Below are 14944 nucleotides of genomic sequence, written 5' to 3'. Positions count from 1 at the left end.
CACAGCGCCACCTGCATCCCCATCCCACTCTCTTAGGGGCCCCAAAAAAAATTAAAGGAAAAAAACAACTGGATGTACATTTCCAAAATATAAGATAAAAAACAAATAAAATAAAACCTACATACAGCAGCAGTGTTTTGTGTAGGCTCCTATGATGTAAGCAATGGGCCCTGCCTGCTAGCCTGCTCCCTAAAATATCACTAGTTTGCTCATTTCTATATAAAGGGTGCCTACATTCTGCATGTGCAAATGGTTTTAGATACCTCTTAGGTTCGCAAATTACCATATGGCATATATTCAGCACAAAAAAACAGTGACAATTTGTTGTTGACAAAGGACAGCTGGACATATAAAGGGCCCCATTACCTTCAGTAGCTCAGGGCTTCATCAAACCTAAATCCGGCCCTGCTTGCATCAGAACTCCAACACAGATCAGCGAAGCACATCGTTTCCCTCTTTGGGGCAAAGGGTTCTCCCACCAAGGATGTTTCCAGATAGGTAAATATCGTGGGATTGGCGCTCCTCGTGCAAACGATTTTTTTTTTGTAGCATCCATATGATGACATCAGCATCAAAATACTACCCCATATCCCCTCCCCCCCCCCCCCCGAATTGAATCCAGATTTACTCTTTCTGGAGGAAATCTGGTTTGTAAGAAGACTCCCTATTGCCAGCAAACCATTTGCAGTATGTCAATGACCAATTTGCAAATTAAACACCTCAACAATATCCCCCCTGCATTTATTCCAGTGTAAGAAGGAGCCTACTTTGTGTGCATATCTTCCTTTGCAGATATGAATTGGATTGCTCACTGAAATGAAGAGAGAATCCCTGAACTGGAGAAGCTCCTTCTTCTCATCAGAACATGCCTGAATCTTGGGGTTGGGATGATTGCACCATAAAGTCCATTCAAAAGCTGTAATACATACAGATGTTGTGCTGGCTTTTACACCGTTGACGTGTTACCTCTGTAAGGTATGTTTCACAACTAATTGCATATGCAGCAGGGTAAAAACTCATTCAAAATATCAAAATATCTATATATGTCTTTGTTCCCAGACAAGAGAAATTCTTTGTAGAGCACTCACTCAATCCTGCTGAATGCAAGTCCTTCAGAGTTTAGGCTGCAACCCTATACTCCTAGGATTGTGCTGTTAGAGTTGCAATCTTCAGCACACCTAAAGGTAAAGGTACCCCTGACTGTTAGGTCCAGTCGCGGACAACTCTGGGGTTGACGCTCATCTCGCTCTATGGGCCGAGGGAGCCAGCGTTTGTCGACAGACAGCTTCCGGGTCATATGGCCAGCATGACTAAGCCGCTTCTGGCAAACCAGAGCAGCGCACGGAAACGCCGTTTACCTTCCTGCCAGAGCGGTACATATTTATCTACTTGCACTTTGATGTGCTTTTGAATTGCTAGGTTGGCAGGAGCTGGGACTGAACAGCAGGAGCTCACCCCATCGCGGGGATTCGAACCGCCAACCTTCTGATCAGCAAGCCCTAGGCTCTGTGGTTTAGACCACAGTGCCACCTGCATCCCTTTCAGCACACCTGCTAGGAAGTAAATTCCCTTCATCTCAATGAAATGTTCCTCTGCCGCAACAGTTTATTTGGGCTATCAGATGCTCGTTACTAATTTAAAAACGTAAGATGTCAGGTTTTGGAGTTAAGGAGGCTTTATTTATTATGCATCAGACTAATAGTATATTCATAAATGCTAGATGTAAGTGTATTCTTGAATTATTTGCCCCCTGTTTCAGGATTGAAAACGAGCAGCTCACTACAAATGGGTCTGTGTGTTTTCTCTCTCCTTCTTAAAAAGAAAAGACAACCTTGTGCTAAAAACGGTTCTGGAAACAACGGGAGCTGTGTGGCGCTTCAATTCACGCATGGGGTGGGGTTCTAAAGGCAGCTCCTTGAATGGAAGAGGGATTGCATTGCAAGCATATGAGACCACACCAGCATAAACAGGACATGTTCAATTCAGGTCAATATGGGGCTCTATTCATTCCTCCAATATAATGTGCACTGTATTGAGCAGTGTGTGTATAATGCTAGGAGCTAAGCAACATGTATCAGATTACAAAGGGAAGGGCTGTGTAAATATTCAAAAGGGCAATTAAGACTAGCCAGAATAATTAACGAGTGAGACTTCTACATACGTTTATATGTGACAAAGGAATTTATTGTTACACAAATGAATCTATGATGCCATATGTTTATCTAGAATAATGACTACATAACCAATGTTATCTCCCCGCCTCCCCTTTTTTCTTTTGGAATACAGGCTTTCAGTGTATTGTATAGACTTTGGTCTACTCAACCGTTGAGTGTCACCTTCTGGCTGCAGAGAATTCACGTTTTGAACAGGAAGAGGAACATAGAAGACAAATAGCCAGTGCATACGGGGTTGGCAGAGGGTGCCGGCAACTGCACCTTGGAGTCTAGGCGACCCTTACTTGCATCTAGGGTGATCAGATGCAAAAAAAAAGGGACAAGGTTCCTGCACCTTTAATAGTAGAGAAGGAGGAGGAACTTCAGCCAGTGTATAAGTTGCATGACAAATTAAACCCGTTGCCATTCTCTCCCTTACACAACCATTAAAAAAAGCAGAGTCCTGTCCCCTTTTGCATCTTCCCGGGGTTCTCGGGCTCTTAATCAGCACACAGATTAGGCATGCGGGAGCTATTATAGCAAGGTAAGCTTGGACATTGACACCTAAGTAAAGCCCCTTGGGATGCTCCATAGAAGTGGGGAGATGTGACATGCATCTCCTCTCCCTGTGCTTCCGGGTGCTGGACAGAGAAAGGGGATGGAATGCACTTCTCCCTTTAGAACAGAGGGGGCCCTCTAGATGTTGCTGGACTACAACTCTATCATCACTGCCCATTGTCTATGCATAAGCGGGAGGATGAGAGCTGGAGTCCAGCAGTCCTGGAGGGCTGCAGGTTCCCAATCCTCACTTCAGGAAGACCCCAGAAGTGTGGGGAGATGAAATGCAAGTGTCTCGTTTTTACCATTTTTAAATTTTAGCTTCAGACATAAAAAAAGCAGTATAAAACTTTATAAATAGGATAAGGAACTCCTGCTTCCCATCTCTCATGTCTCTTTGGACTATCTGGTGTGGAGTTCTAGCCTACCTTGTTTTTCTGCCTTCTTAGCACCTGCTTGTTGTGGTGCGGGGGTCCCTGGTACAGTTTCTTCTTCCTCATTGAGCTCTTTCCCCTCAAAAGGCTACTTGGATGTAGGCATATATATATATTTTTGTAGCTTTTACAACCTTTGGGAGCTCATTTGCAGAGAGTCCCTTTACAAGAGAGTATGATCCCTTGGCGTCCTGGTAAGCCATAGGACCACGTGAAGCTGCCTTGTGATGAATTGGACCATTGTTCCATCTAACCCCAGTACTCATGGAGACTAATAGTGATTGAACATGGTATGCACCCAACGACTGTGCTTTGGACATCCCACCTTACATTGCATCGGAACAAATAAGGAGGCTGTTGGAGGTCTTACAGGACAAAAGGTTATAGACTGGGATTGCTAGCCTGTTGTCCCCCAGATGTTGTTGGACTCCAGCTCCCATCAGTCTCAGCCGGCATGGTCAATGGTTGGGGTGATGGGAGTTGTAGTTGAGCAACATCGGGGGGGGGGGGTATCACAGGTTAGCCTCCTCTGATTTAGACAGACCTGATGCACAATCAAATGGGCAGTGTAAGGAGAAGCAGTGAAAGAGGTCCTTGAAACCATAAGGAAATCATCATCAAATGTGGCAATCCATGTCTGAAACGACACTGAAAACACATGACAACGCCATCCGAGTTGCTGTGACTCCCACTCCTCTGTGCAGATTATGGGACAAAAGGGTGACACAGATGCTTAAAATATTACAAGCAAATACAATTTCAATAGAAGCCATTAGAGTGAAGTGTTCGTCATGCTTTGCTTTTCAAATGCAAGATTAATGGACTGGATAGCTAAGTGGGAACATAGTGTCAACAGCAAACGAGGTTGCCATTTTTTTTTCTTGGCAGAGGTTCCTGTGCCTTTAACAGCAGCCTGGCTGAGCAAAATGACACCAAAAAAAGCAAAGTTTTTCCCATCATGGAAGCAGTTGCACCTCTTAAATTTGTCCCATCATGCAGCAGTTACAGGCAGAGGAGCCACTGTCCGGAAAGAAATGGGCACCCTGGAAAACACAATTGTTTTGAGAAAGCAGAAGTGCTTTGAGAGCCTTCCTTTGATAAACATAATATTTAAACTCATTTTGCAGTTAAGGCATGCATACCTTAGGAGTTATTCTTCATCCACTTCTGCTACAAACTGTGAATGGTGTTCTGGCGACTTGCTGTGTGTTTTGCTTAGATGAAGTTTTACTGCGTGTTTGCTCACAAATGTCCGAGAGCACAACTTACATTTGAACTTAGAGTCTGTGTCCTCTTCTCCAGCTATTGTTTCCGGAGACCTTTGAACTGAAATTCTGGAGATTTCTTGTTCTACCTTGGTTTGCTGCTCCACAGCCAGCTTGTTCATGTCTTTCATTTGGAAACCTAGATGGGATTCTAAATGGTTGATGTACGTTGACGGGGTTCTAAACTGAGATGCACAGTCACTGCAATAAAAGATGGGGTGCCCTTTATCCATGTTTTTCAGAAACTTTGTCCCTCCAGTTTTTCTGAGTTGGTACTTGACATTTGCCAACCAATGGCTGATCGTAGTCATGGACAGTCCAGTAAATTTGGAAATCTGCATGCGTTCTTGAGGACCCAAGTCTGACAATAAATATTTACCTTCGGAAGTTTGGAAAAGGCTGGAAGCAAACTGAGCTTGCAAAATGAGGAGATGTTGAGGATTCCAGTTGGACTGCCTTCCCTTTCTTTTGTGCAACGTGGAGACTTCTGTTGAGACATCTTCAAAACGCCGGACATCCATTTCCAGTTTCATCGATGGTATTCTGGACGAGGCAGCAGGTTTTGGCGTCGTAGCTTTGGGGAGAACTTTGACCATGTCTGCAATGTCAGACAGGGCGTGTTTCTGAGGTGGGGAAGTGCAAGATTGTGCTTGAACAGACTCTCCCTTCTTGCTTTTAGATTTGGTCAGGTCTATTGGCTGATCGCTGTTTTCGAACACATAATGCCTGGATGTAACGGTTGCAGGTTTCGTTGGCGCTGGGGTGGGAGACAGAACTGGCTTCTCCATCATGTTTAAATTAGGTTTGTGGAACATAGAGGCTGCACTTGAACTGGGGCTGGTGTTGGACTGAGGTCTCAAAGGCTCGTTGGCTTTGCCCAAGTGGTTATTCAGCACAGACTGCAGAGCGCTCAGAGGGTTTAGACAAGGCAGCTCAGAGGAGTGGTTAGAAGTAGTGCACCCATTGGTAAGAGCTGATGGTGCCGATTCCTTTGCATTTGTTTTGTCTTTCTCCTCCTCATCTTTTGCCTTGTCCTCTTCTTTCAAAGGACTTGGCTCTGGCTTTTTAGGCTCTACACACACCTCAACTTGAGGGGGAGAGTGACCTTCATTTTGACAGGCAGGGGCTGCATCCACAACTTTGTTGCCCTCTTTAACATGGTCCTTTTGTGATTCCTTTTTGGTGTCTCCTTCCTTCTTCACTTGAGTGCATTGGGCCATGTTAGCTGAGATAGGAACCAGAGGCATTACTTTCCATTTTGGAGCAATAGGCCTCAGCTTATTCGTGACCGTTGGCCTAACTTGCAACACCTGGGACCCCACTGGTAAGGAAGGCTTTGCTCCTTCTGAAAGCTGATAAGCTGCATGGATACTAGGATACGCACTCCAGCTGGGTGCTCCGTTTTGAGCTTTATTGATGGCAGTGGTGACCGTGTTTTCCAAAGACTTCAAAATGTCTCCACCACCTTTGGAAGCATCTTCCAGGTCTTCCTCCCGAAGATACTGGTATTTTATCGTAGGGTCCAGCGGTTTCTGAAGAGTGTCTTCATAGTCTTCGCTCTTCACCACTTTCTCGTCTTTGCTCACTTCCTCCGTTTTGTTTTGCTTCCTTTCTTTCTTCAGCTCCAAAGCAGGAGCTGCAGAATCCGTCGACGCGTTACTGGAGGGCTTCACGTGCAGACCATCGCTGCCAGCCGGTGCTTCAGAAAGTGACTGCATCTTCTCCACAGCCAGCGGATCCAAAACAAGCTGCTTTCCTTTCTTGGAGGCCGAGCTTGTGACCTTCAAGAAGTGGCCCGTCACCATCATGTGTGTGGTGAGCTGCTGCAACGTGTCGTGCGAGCTCCCACATTCCATGCACTTGAGGATCTGTGATTTGCACGCCTCGAACTGCCACGTGTAGCTGGCTCCGTTTTGGTAGCCGTAGCGGTTGTTAGAGGACAGCTGCAGGTTTGCATTCTTCTGGGAAGAAAAGGTCTCTGCAAACGACCCCGTGGTCGAGTCTGGAGAACAAGGCCTGTTGACGTCAAACACACGTTTTTTAGCTGGAGTTACCATTTTGGAAGAAATGGTAGGCACCGGCTCCTTCAAAGGCACTTTTTGGTAGTGTTTTGTTTTTATCATGTGGACGCTTAGATCTTGAAGGGAATCGAAGGAGTCGCCGCAGAACATGCACTTCAGGACTTTCTGGGCATCTTCTTTATCCATGTCCTGAAAGGCCCTTTTGCGGGGCTTGGAGTAGCTGGCAGGCCTGTGCTTGTCTTTCTTATGGTTGTCATCTTGATAATGACCACTTTCGTTCATGTGGACAGTCAGCTCCACCAGGGTGTCGTAGGCAGCACTGCACTGCCTGCACCGAAACCTACTGGCGCCGGTGAATACAGTCCCGCACATTTTGCTGCTTTGCCGGTAGAGCTGGACCGAGCTGAAAAGGTTTGGTTTGGAGACAGGCCGCGCTGGTAAGCTCTGCTGCAGGCTCTTGGTCAGTGCGTCTTGGTGCCAATCAAAGTCACTTTTGCTTGCCCCGTTCCTGTTGTCGCAGCCCCTCTTATCCGAGTTGGACAGCTTGAGTCCGAGTCCTAGACCTGTCCAGTAAGAATCTGAAAGGATGTTGGCGTATACCGCTGTCATTTTATCCATGCAGCTATGTGCTTCGCTGGGAAGTTTGGGGTGGACATTGGCTTTGGGGTCTTGCGGCTCTCTAGAACAAAGGCTTTTAATATCCGCCACCTGGTCACTCGCATCACTTAACAGGGATTCGTTTTCAACATCCTGATTAGAGATATGACTTACTGGAGAGTTCTGGTAGCTAAAGCCACCTTTTGGGTCGGGGCCTGCATCATGTTCTTCATCTGTGCCAGGGTCATTGCTGCCCTGAAGACGAGCTGTCGAGTTGCTCTCGTCGTCATCCTCTTCTTCCTCTTTTACGTCTTCCTCCTCTTTCAAATCATCATCTTGGACGTAACCTGAAAAGGAACGTCGATACATGAAGCATCAGCATAAGCAAGAACACTGCACAAAATCAGAACATGGGAAGTCACCCAAAAATGTTTAATTTGGAATGGAATAATTGTCTCTTTTAATTGTATTATGATTTGGTATTGTATTAATGTGGCTCATACTGGATTATTATTAATGAAAAATTAATATAAATTATTATTTAAAAAAAGAACACTGCACATTCATTTCTCTAGTTCTGGCATTTGCTTTTTGGGTTTAACCTTCTGCTTTATGGACTGTTAGTGCAAGGAGTGAAAAAGCTGGCAAAGCTTGTTGGTTTTTATTGGCAGATGATCATAATTCTTTGTAACTTCTAGAGATTTTGAGTTAATAATTTTCCTGTTGCAACAGTATAGCTCTAACCACCCCTTAATGGAACAGTTAGAAAATTAATATGTGAGATCATTTTAAGACCCATTAAAATGATGCCCTCAAATGGATATCAACCCGCTCCAGAAAATGACAACTGGCCAAGGAAAAGAGGTAAAGTCTCTGATTTTCTTGTTTCTATGGGTTATGCAAAGGTAAAACAATGTTATGCCATTTGATGATCTTAATAAAACATTTCAGGATGCTCAGAAAAAATGAAACTAATGTAATTCTGGCCACTTACTCAGGAGAAGGTCTACCTATATTTGTGGTACTAAATGTACATAACATAGAGACATGTGTGACATGCAGAATCTAGTAATCCTTATTAAAATATGTTGAAAACATTCCCAAATGGGTAAACTAGAATAATATTTTCTATGCCAGTGTACAGATTTTCTTATTCTCTCATTTTTAAAACCTTGTACCGCCAATAATCTATTTTAACATCACAGCCCATAATCCAAATAAAGGGATTCTGACATTTTTATGCAGACAGCGTAAAGTTTCTGATCAATTCATAGAGATAAAAATTTACAACTCCACACCTCCTGCTGAATGGAGAATAATTTTGGTTACGCAAATGGCCTTGGGTACATCCAATTGACATGGCATTTGAATAAATGACAGTGCTTGTATTGTATCGAGATGGAGAACCTTTGGAGACACATAGCGAATTTGGACAGCTCAGCCATCTATTAGACATGGACATATACTGATCTACCTTATATGATGTTAGAACTAGACTAGATTAGTTGTCTTTAGTTCCCATTTGTTTCAATGGGAGCTAAGTTAAGTCATGGCTAAGTCAAATTTAAACACAAATCTATCTACTCTTACTACCTTAAAATGCTCCAAGGCCATTCCTTTTCTCAATTTGGATTGAATCTGCTTTAGGGGAAAGCACATCAAAATGCAGTATTTCATAGGACATAACAGGATAGATATGGATTGTAACAAATATTTGTGTGTACACTACCACCCAAACCAGCAATGAGAGCACACTGGATGCTGTGTACATAATGGGAGTATGTACACAGCCTATCTCGCAGTGGTGTTCTAAGGCGGGGGAGGGCAGACGTCAGGCTTGTGGGATCTACTTTTTTGTATTTAGAACTTAGAACTGTAGCCAGGTGTGAAAGACACACGGTAAGAGTTAAAGAACATAATAGCTCTGAGCAGCTGCTGCATGAACACATAGATTAGTTTTGAGCACCAGAACCATACCAGGCTCACAGTCCTTTGACCCAAAAATCTGTTCCTGATGACCCCAAACTTTCTTCAACAGTCTAATTTTGGGGGAGATCATTGTGTTGTTGCCATTGTTAAGACAGTTTTCAGATCTACTGAAAATCACCCCGAAACCTATCACTAGAATAGATCCTGTTCCAGCTTCTTCCCACCCCTGTTTAGAACAGTCTCAGTTTTAGGCAGAGCTCCTTCTGCACCATTGTCACAGCAGGCCCAACTTAAATGATACTTTAGTTCAGGGGTAACTATTCCAGCTGTTATGGGTGACAACAGCCATGAGCCACAATTGCCATGTTCAGCGGTAAAGGGACTGGTGGAAGTTGCCGTATACAATCTATGGAGGGCGCCATCTTGACTACACTTGCCTTAATGAGGCTGAAGCTGTGGCTAGGTAAAGGTAAAGGTACCCCTGCCCGTACGGGCCAGTCTTGACAGACTCTGGGGTGGTGCGCCCATCTTCCGGGTCACGTGGCCAGCGTGACAAAGCTGCATCTGGCGAGCCAGAGCCGCACACGGAAACGCCATTTACCTTCCTGCTAGTAAGCCATCCCTATTTATCTACTTGTACCCGGGGGTGCTTTCAAACTGCTAGGTTGGCAGGCGCTGGGACCGAGCAACGGGAGCGCACCCCGCCGCGGGGATTCGAACCGCCGACCTTTCGATCGGCAAGCCCTAGGCGCTGAGGCTTTTACCCACAGCGCCACCCGTGTCCTGAAGCTGTGGCTACTACCATGCTAAAGTTGCTTATGGAAATCACACTCCATGTGGTTCTTGCAGGTAGCAAGTTACAGAACTGCACCCATAGCAAAGCCCCGTAACCTGTCGGCCATCAGGGGCGTGTGGTTCAGAACCAGGCAAGATGGCGGCATCACATTGGCAGGAGTTCTTCCAGTGGCCCTGTCTTCTGGATTTGGAATTGCACCCTGAAATCTATCTTTGAGGCTGTACTGATTTTACTTTTATGGGGGAAATAAAAGCCATTTCTCCCTCCAATTTGCTGTTCTCTTCCCGTCATGGTATTGCATATCCTCTTAGACGGTCTGACTGATAGAAGTAAGTTACAACCCCTCCCCCACGACACAGACAACATTTTCTACTTAATTAGGCTTTGACATGTTTACTATAACCTTTACAGAAGAAGAACTCGTGCTGAGAGGTCCTTCCCTCTTTTGAGACTGCTTGTTTGTTGGCATCGAAATTGGGAAAGCAGCGGATTGGAAAGCACCATCAAAGTTCAACCATCAGATGGTGAAGCCCATTTGAATAATGCTTAAAAATGCCAATAACCTTTAACCAGCAACAGCAACAAAAAAGGAAGGGAAAAGAAAGAAAGAGAAAAGGCAAAAAAAGAAGTGTGCTATTTAATAACATGTATTTAAAAGCACTCACTTTTTCCTAAACCAATCATTTGTTTTGGGCATTTTCTTTAAAGCCCTTTAAAATGCAGATACTCAGGGTGCCTTAATGAATGCGCGTCGCATCCTCCCTGCGATTTCCATAAGAAGGTTTCACCATATGTAAATCTTCATATAAATTGAAACGCAGGAGATTAATTCATCAAAACGCTTGATTAGCAGGAGAGATTCTGGTAGAGCAACATACATATTTTTTATTATTATTATTTTAAAAATCTACATATGTCAGCCACATGGTGGCAACCCTAAGTAACAAATTAAGGCCATTATACGCAATCAGTTTATTGCCCCAAAATGTCTTGATCAGGCAAGGGCAATCTGGGTGTAGAAATCAGATTCCAGATGTCTTTTGTTCCTCTGGATGGGCTAAAAGGCACTGTGCCCAGTGCGGCAGATGCAAGATGCAAATTACAAACCACCAATAAACTGACAAACCCCTAACAAAATAAGGGCAGCCTGGGCGGGGAGACAGCAAGATACTCTTTACAAAAAATAAAAAAACCTAAGAGTTCTAGACTGGATTAAAAGTTTGGAGAAATCTAAGCAGCATGGACATCAAAAGTTCTCAAATGATGGTGGGACACTAGCAAGGAAGGAGACAGTATACCCTCCAGTGGCAGGGAGTTTCAGACATCAAGCACCAGTACAAAAAAGTCCTTCTTATGCATTACTCCCAGCTGTGGCTCGGAAGGTGATGGCACACACAGGAAGGTTTCATCTTAGAGTGCTGCCAGACCCATGCATTCATTTAGGTAATTTGGCCTCCTGCCATTTAGGGCTTTGAAAGTAATGGCCAGCTGTTTGACTTTCATTGAGACCAGCAACCCTAACGTAGCTAATATCGCAAGGGATCATTTGACACCAAGGTTTTAACAGCAAGATTCCACATTCCTTGAAATTTACGAACAGTCTTCTAGGGCAGCCTGGTGTGGGATGTGCTACAGTAATCCAGCTTAGCTGCAATGAATGCAAGCGTGGCCATGGCCAGGTCTCACGTGCTTGAATTGCATCTGGGCTGGGCTACTGTGATGGTGCTACTCTTCCTGGTGCTACAGAACCTCCCTTCCTGGAGCCATGCAATGTGTTCCGTGTCCCACAGTTCATGCTGTTCTTTCACCCTCGGGTCTTTGTACCACATCTGCACCACTGGTCCTGACTAAACAGCTCGTAGGATCAAGCAGCTAATCAGTTTAAATCATAGTACTTCAGCTGAATTAGTTTACAGTTTGAGCATATAACGTTTCATTTCTGCATTTTAATGAGCAGGGCCTAATTTTTCTTCTTTGTTTTTGAAACATACACTTTTTTCTGTTGGGTTAAAAAGAAAAAGAAAACACTGGCAACTGCTATTTTCAGTCATATAGACTCTCTTTTTCCACATATAGCAAGATTTCTTAAAATATATGCATACATGGCTCTTTCCAAGTCTGGAAAATTTCGTTTTGGCCAAGAAATGGGACAGTGAATCATTGTCCTCCAAAATAACGCCGCTAATCCATACAAAGCCCATATGCCATCTGCATTTTTTCATTCATATATCCCAATTCCTCTTAAAATAACATTGCAACGAAAGCAATCTCGCAGCGCTTGGAGGTGATCTTGTTTCCTTTGCTTCTGGAAGGAATATCTTTTTGTTGTTGTTTTTTTCTCTCCCTCTTTTTGGCATGAGACTGTTTTCTTTCTTTAAAATATTTCATGCAGATAATGGATAATGACCACTTCTCTTGAAAACGTCTAACTACATTAGCTATCCAAACGCAAATCCCAACCTGGTTCATTGTTGTAGTTCATGGTTGCAGATCCATCATGTTCGTTTGCTTTTTTGCTTTTTTGGAAGAGGAGGAGTAAAGATAAACTACCTCTGGTGGAAAGCCCACTTTTAACTCTTCCGTGGCTGCAATCTGGTTCACATTAACCTGGGAGTAAGAAACCATTCAGCAGCAAAACATCCCCACTTCTATTCCAATGCAGTGTGTGTAAAAATGGGATTTGGGGTAGGGTGGGGGCATTGCAGAGGTGTCTAAATTTTCCCATGTATAGAGGGAAGTTTTCCCCTCCCTGTCTCATTACACTGTGCACTATGGTCATTCAATGATGCTCAATTTTGGGGAATTAAGGACATATCAATGGAAGGAATTTTTCATGCAGTTCAGTAGCAGTCATGGAGCAGAGGTTCTTTTTTGGGGGGGCATTGCTTACATGGCTTCCCAAGTTCACTGCTGGTAACAGAGTGGGGGACAGGCGAGGTGGCAGGGCAGCATAAGCCCCTGCTCCACAACCTCAGCCCCCTTGCCCCTCCTGCTCCCAGTTCCCAGTAATCTCTGCTTTAGGAAGCCAGATAAGCAATGGCGCCTTACTGTGCTGGCTGCTACCAGCACTGTTAGAGTGTGGAATTCACTTCCACAAGACGTGATGATGGCCACCACTTCAGACAGCCATAAAGAGGGATCAGACCAATTTAGGGAGGATAAGATGATCCACGGTCCCTAGTTTAGGCTATATACTACCTCCCTGAGTACCAGTCACTAGGAAGAACAGCAAGAGATGGCCATTGTGCTCATGCCCCAGTTGTAGACTTTCCCAGGAGCTTCTGTTTGGGCACGATGGGAAACAATATACCGGACTAGAGAGGCCCCTAGTCTGATCTGGCAGGGCTCTTAATGTGTTCTCATGAACACAGCATTGGCGCTCATGAGGCTGCGCTGCAACCACAGTTAGAAATTGTTTTGTGGCGTGTAAACTGCTTCATGAATATCTGTGTTGAAAAAATGGTCCAGAAATGTTGCCAATGAATAACAAAAAAATAAGGTGTGAAATTCACCCTTAGGAAGCTCTAAAAATGGTCGGGAGCCAGAGTATTTCAGCAGTCGCCTCCTTCCATATAACCCGACTTGGAAAATAACATCATTTTTCTTGTATGGTGTAGTGATTAGAGTGTCAGACTAAGGCCACATTCATACCATACATGCCACATTAAACAGTCATGGCTTTCCCCAAAGAATTCTGGGAGTGGTTTAACAACCAATCCCTCTTCATGGGAGAACTCTGGGAACTGTAGTTCTTTTATGCATCTCCTAACAGCTCTCGGCCCCCTTAGCAAACTACAGCTCCCAGAATTCTTTGGGGGAAGCCATGACGGTTTCAGGAGGTATCATAGTCCTTTAAACATATGGTGTGAAAGTGGCCCTGAACTCAAGGAAAGCAAAACCGTATTGAGCCACGAAGCTCATTGGGTGTCCTTGGGCCAAGTCACTGTCTAGCAGCCTAATCTACCTCACAGGGTTGTTGTAAGGATAAAGTTGCAGTACACTTACTAGATGAATAGTGGCTGAAGGAAATAAAATGCATAGGAGCCATTCTATCTGCCCTTTCGACAATGGAGGTGTAGCAGATAGGTACAATTGTTCTGGCTGTGGTGGTCAAAATGTGGAATGACTTCATTGCGAAGGCATTTCTGGCTCCTTTTATTGCCTGTGTTTAGGCTGGCTTTGAAAACAGATTTCTTACAGCGGATGTTTTAAAGATTTGGCTCTTACGCTGCAATCCCAGACGTGTCTATTTTAAGTCCCATTATGTTCAATAAGGCTTACCCCCAGGTAAGTGGTTATATAGAACTGTGCTGTGTGTCTATTTTATAGATGACTGCTTTCTGTCATTTTTTGGTTGGTGAGGCAAGGCAGACACACTTGTTAACAGTTGCTAAAGTCAAGATACTTATCAGAGCTCCTGTGGCCCATTAAGTACGCCTGCCATTTGCATTATAAAGCTGGGCTCACCCCGTGAAGTTGGGGAAAGGAGGACTGCAATCTCATTTCGATTAATTAAAAAGCTTTTTAACACACTGATTAATCAGACAGCATGTTTTAGGATTGTTGTTGTTGTTGTTTTAAAAAAAGAATGCTAAGTATTTTTAAATATAGGTACTTATAAAAATTGCTACCTGCAGGCACCATTTTGAAAGAGGCATCGCTTTCCCTCTGACACAGAATGGAAAGCCTCCTCTAAACTGGTTCCTGATAAGACTCACACACGCACCATCTAAAACAGTGATTGGGGACCTGGGGCTCTCCAGATGTTGCTCATAGTCTCTGGCCATTGGCCGTGAAGACTGGGATTGATGGAATCCAACCAGATCTGAAAAGACATAGGGTTCCCAGGTGGGAGATGCAAGCGTCTACATTTCTCTATGGGGATGACAGGATATATATGATATAAATATGGTAAAGGGCCTTACAAGTATTTCTCTCTCTCTCTTCTCTTGCTTTTTATTTTTGTGGTTTTTTAAAAATATTCTTTTTCTGTAGACTAGTTTGATTCTTATTGTATTTTACCACAGATGATAGATAGATGATAGATCGATAGTTCGTTCTCTAACACTGATTTTTTAAATTAAAGAACCCCATGAATATTACTTTTCTTTCAAACTGTTGGATCATTATTGATTATTTTATTATTTTAAACACCGTACTTCAGCCTAGGATCACAGGGCGGTTTGCAGTG

General features: G+C 44.0%; 1 protein-coding gene across 3 annotated transcripts in view; it reads right to left on the bottom strand.

Annotated features, from left to right (window-relative positions):
• The window catches only part of TSHZ2 (teashirt zinc finger homeobox 2), a 330390-nt gene that overhangs the window by 98716 nt on the left and 216730 nt on the right, over positions 1-14944 (bottom strand). Inside the window, exons 2-3 of one of the 3 annotated variants that reach the window (XM_028735227.2) lie at positions 4288-7375; positions 2159-4188 (exon numbers count right to left, since the gene is read on the bottom strand). In XM_028735227.2, the coding sequence (XP_028591060.2) occupies positions 4296-7375 (3080 nt within the window). In that variant the 3' untranslated portion in view covers positions 2159-4188; positions 4288-4295. Of the gene's footprint in view, positions 1-2158; positions 7376-14944 lie in introns of those variants that run through there. The other 2 variants (XM_077929297.1, XM_028735226.2) reach the window with 2 other exon arrangements.

The sequence above is a fragment of the Podarcis muralis genome, chromosome 5 (genome assembly GCF_964188315.1).
Source record: "Podarcis muralis chromosome 5, rPodMur119.hap1.1, whole genome shotgun sequence".
Lineage (NCBI taxonomy): Eukaryota > Metazoa > Chordata > Lepidosauria > Squamata > Lacertidae > Podarcis > Podarcis muralis.
Note: the sequence above shows the minus strand (reverse complement) of the source record. Positions and strands in the feature narration are given on the sequence as shown.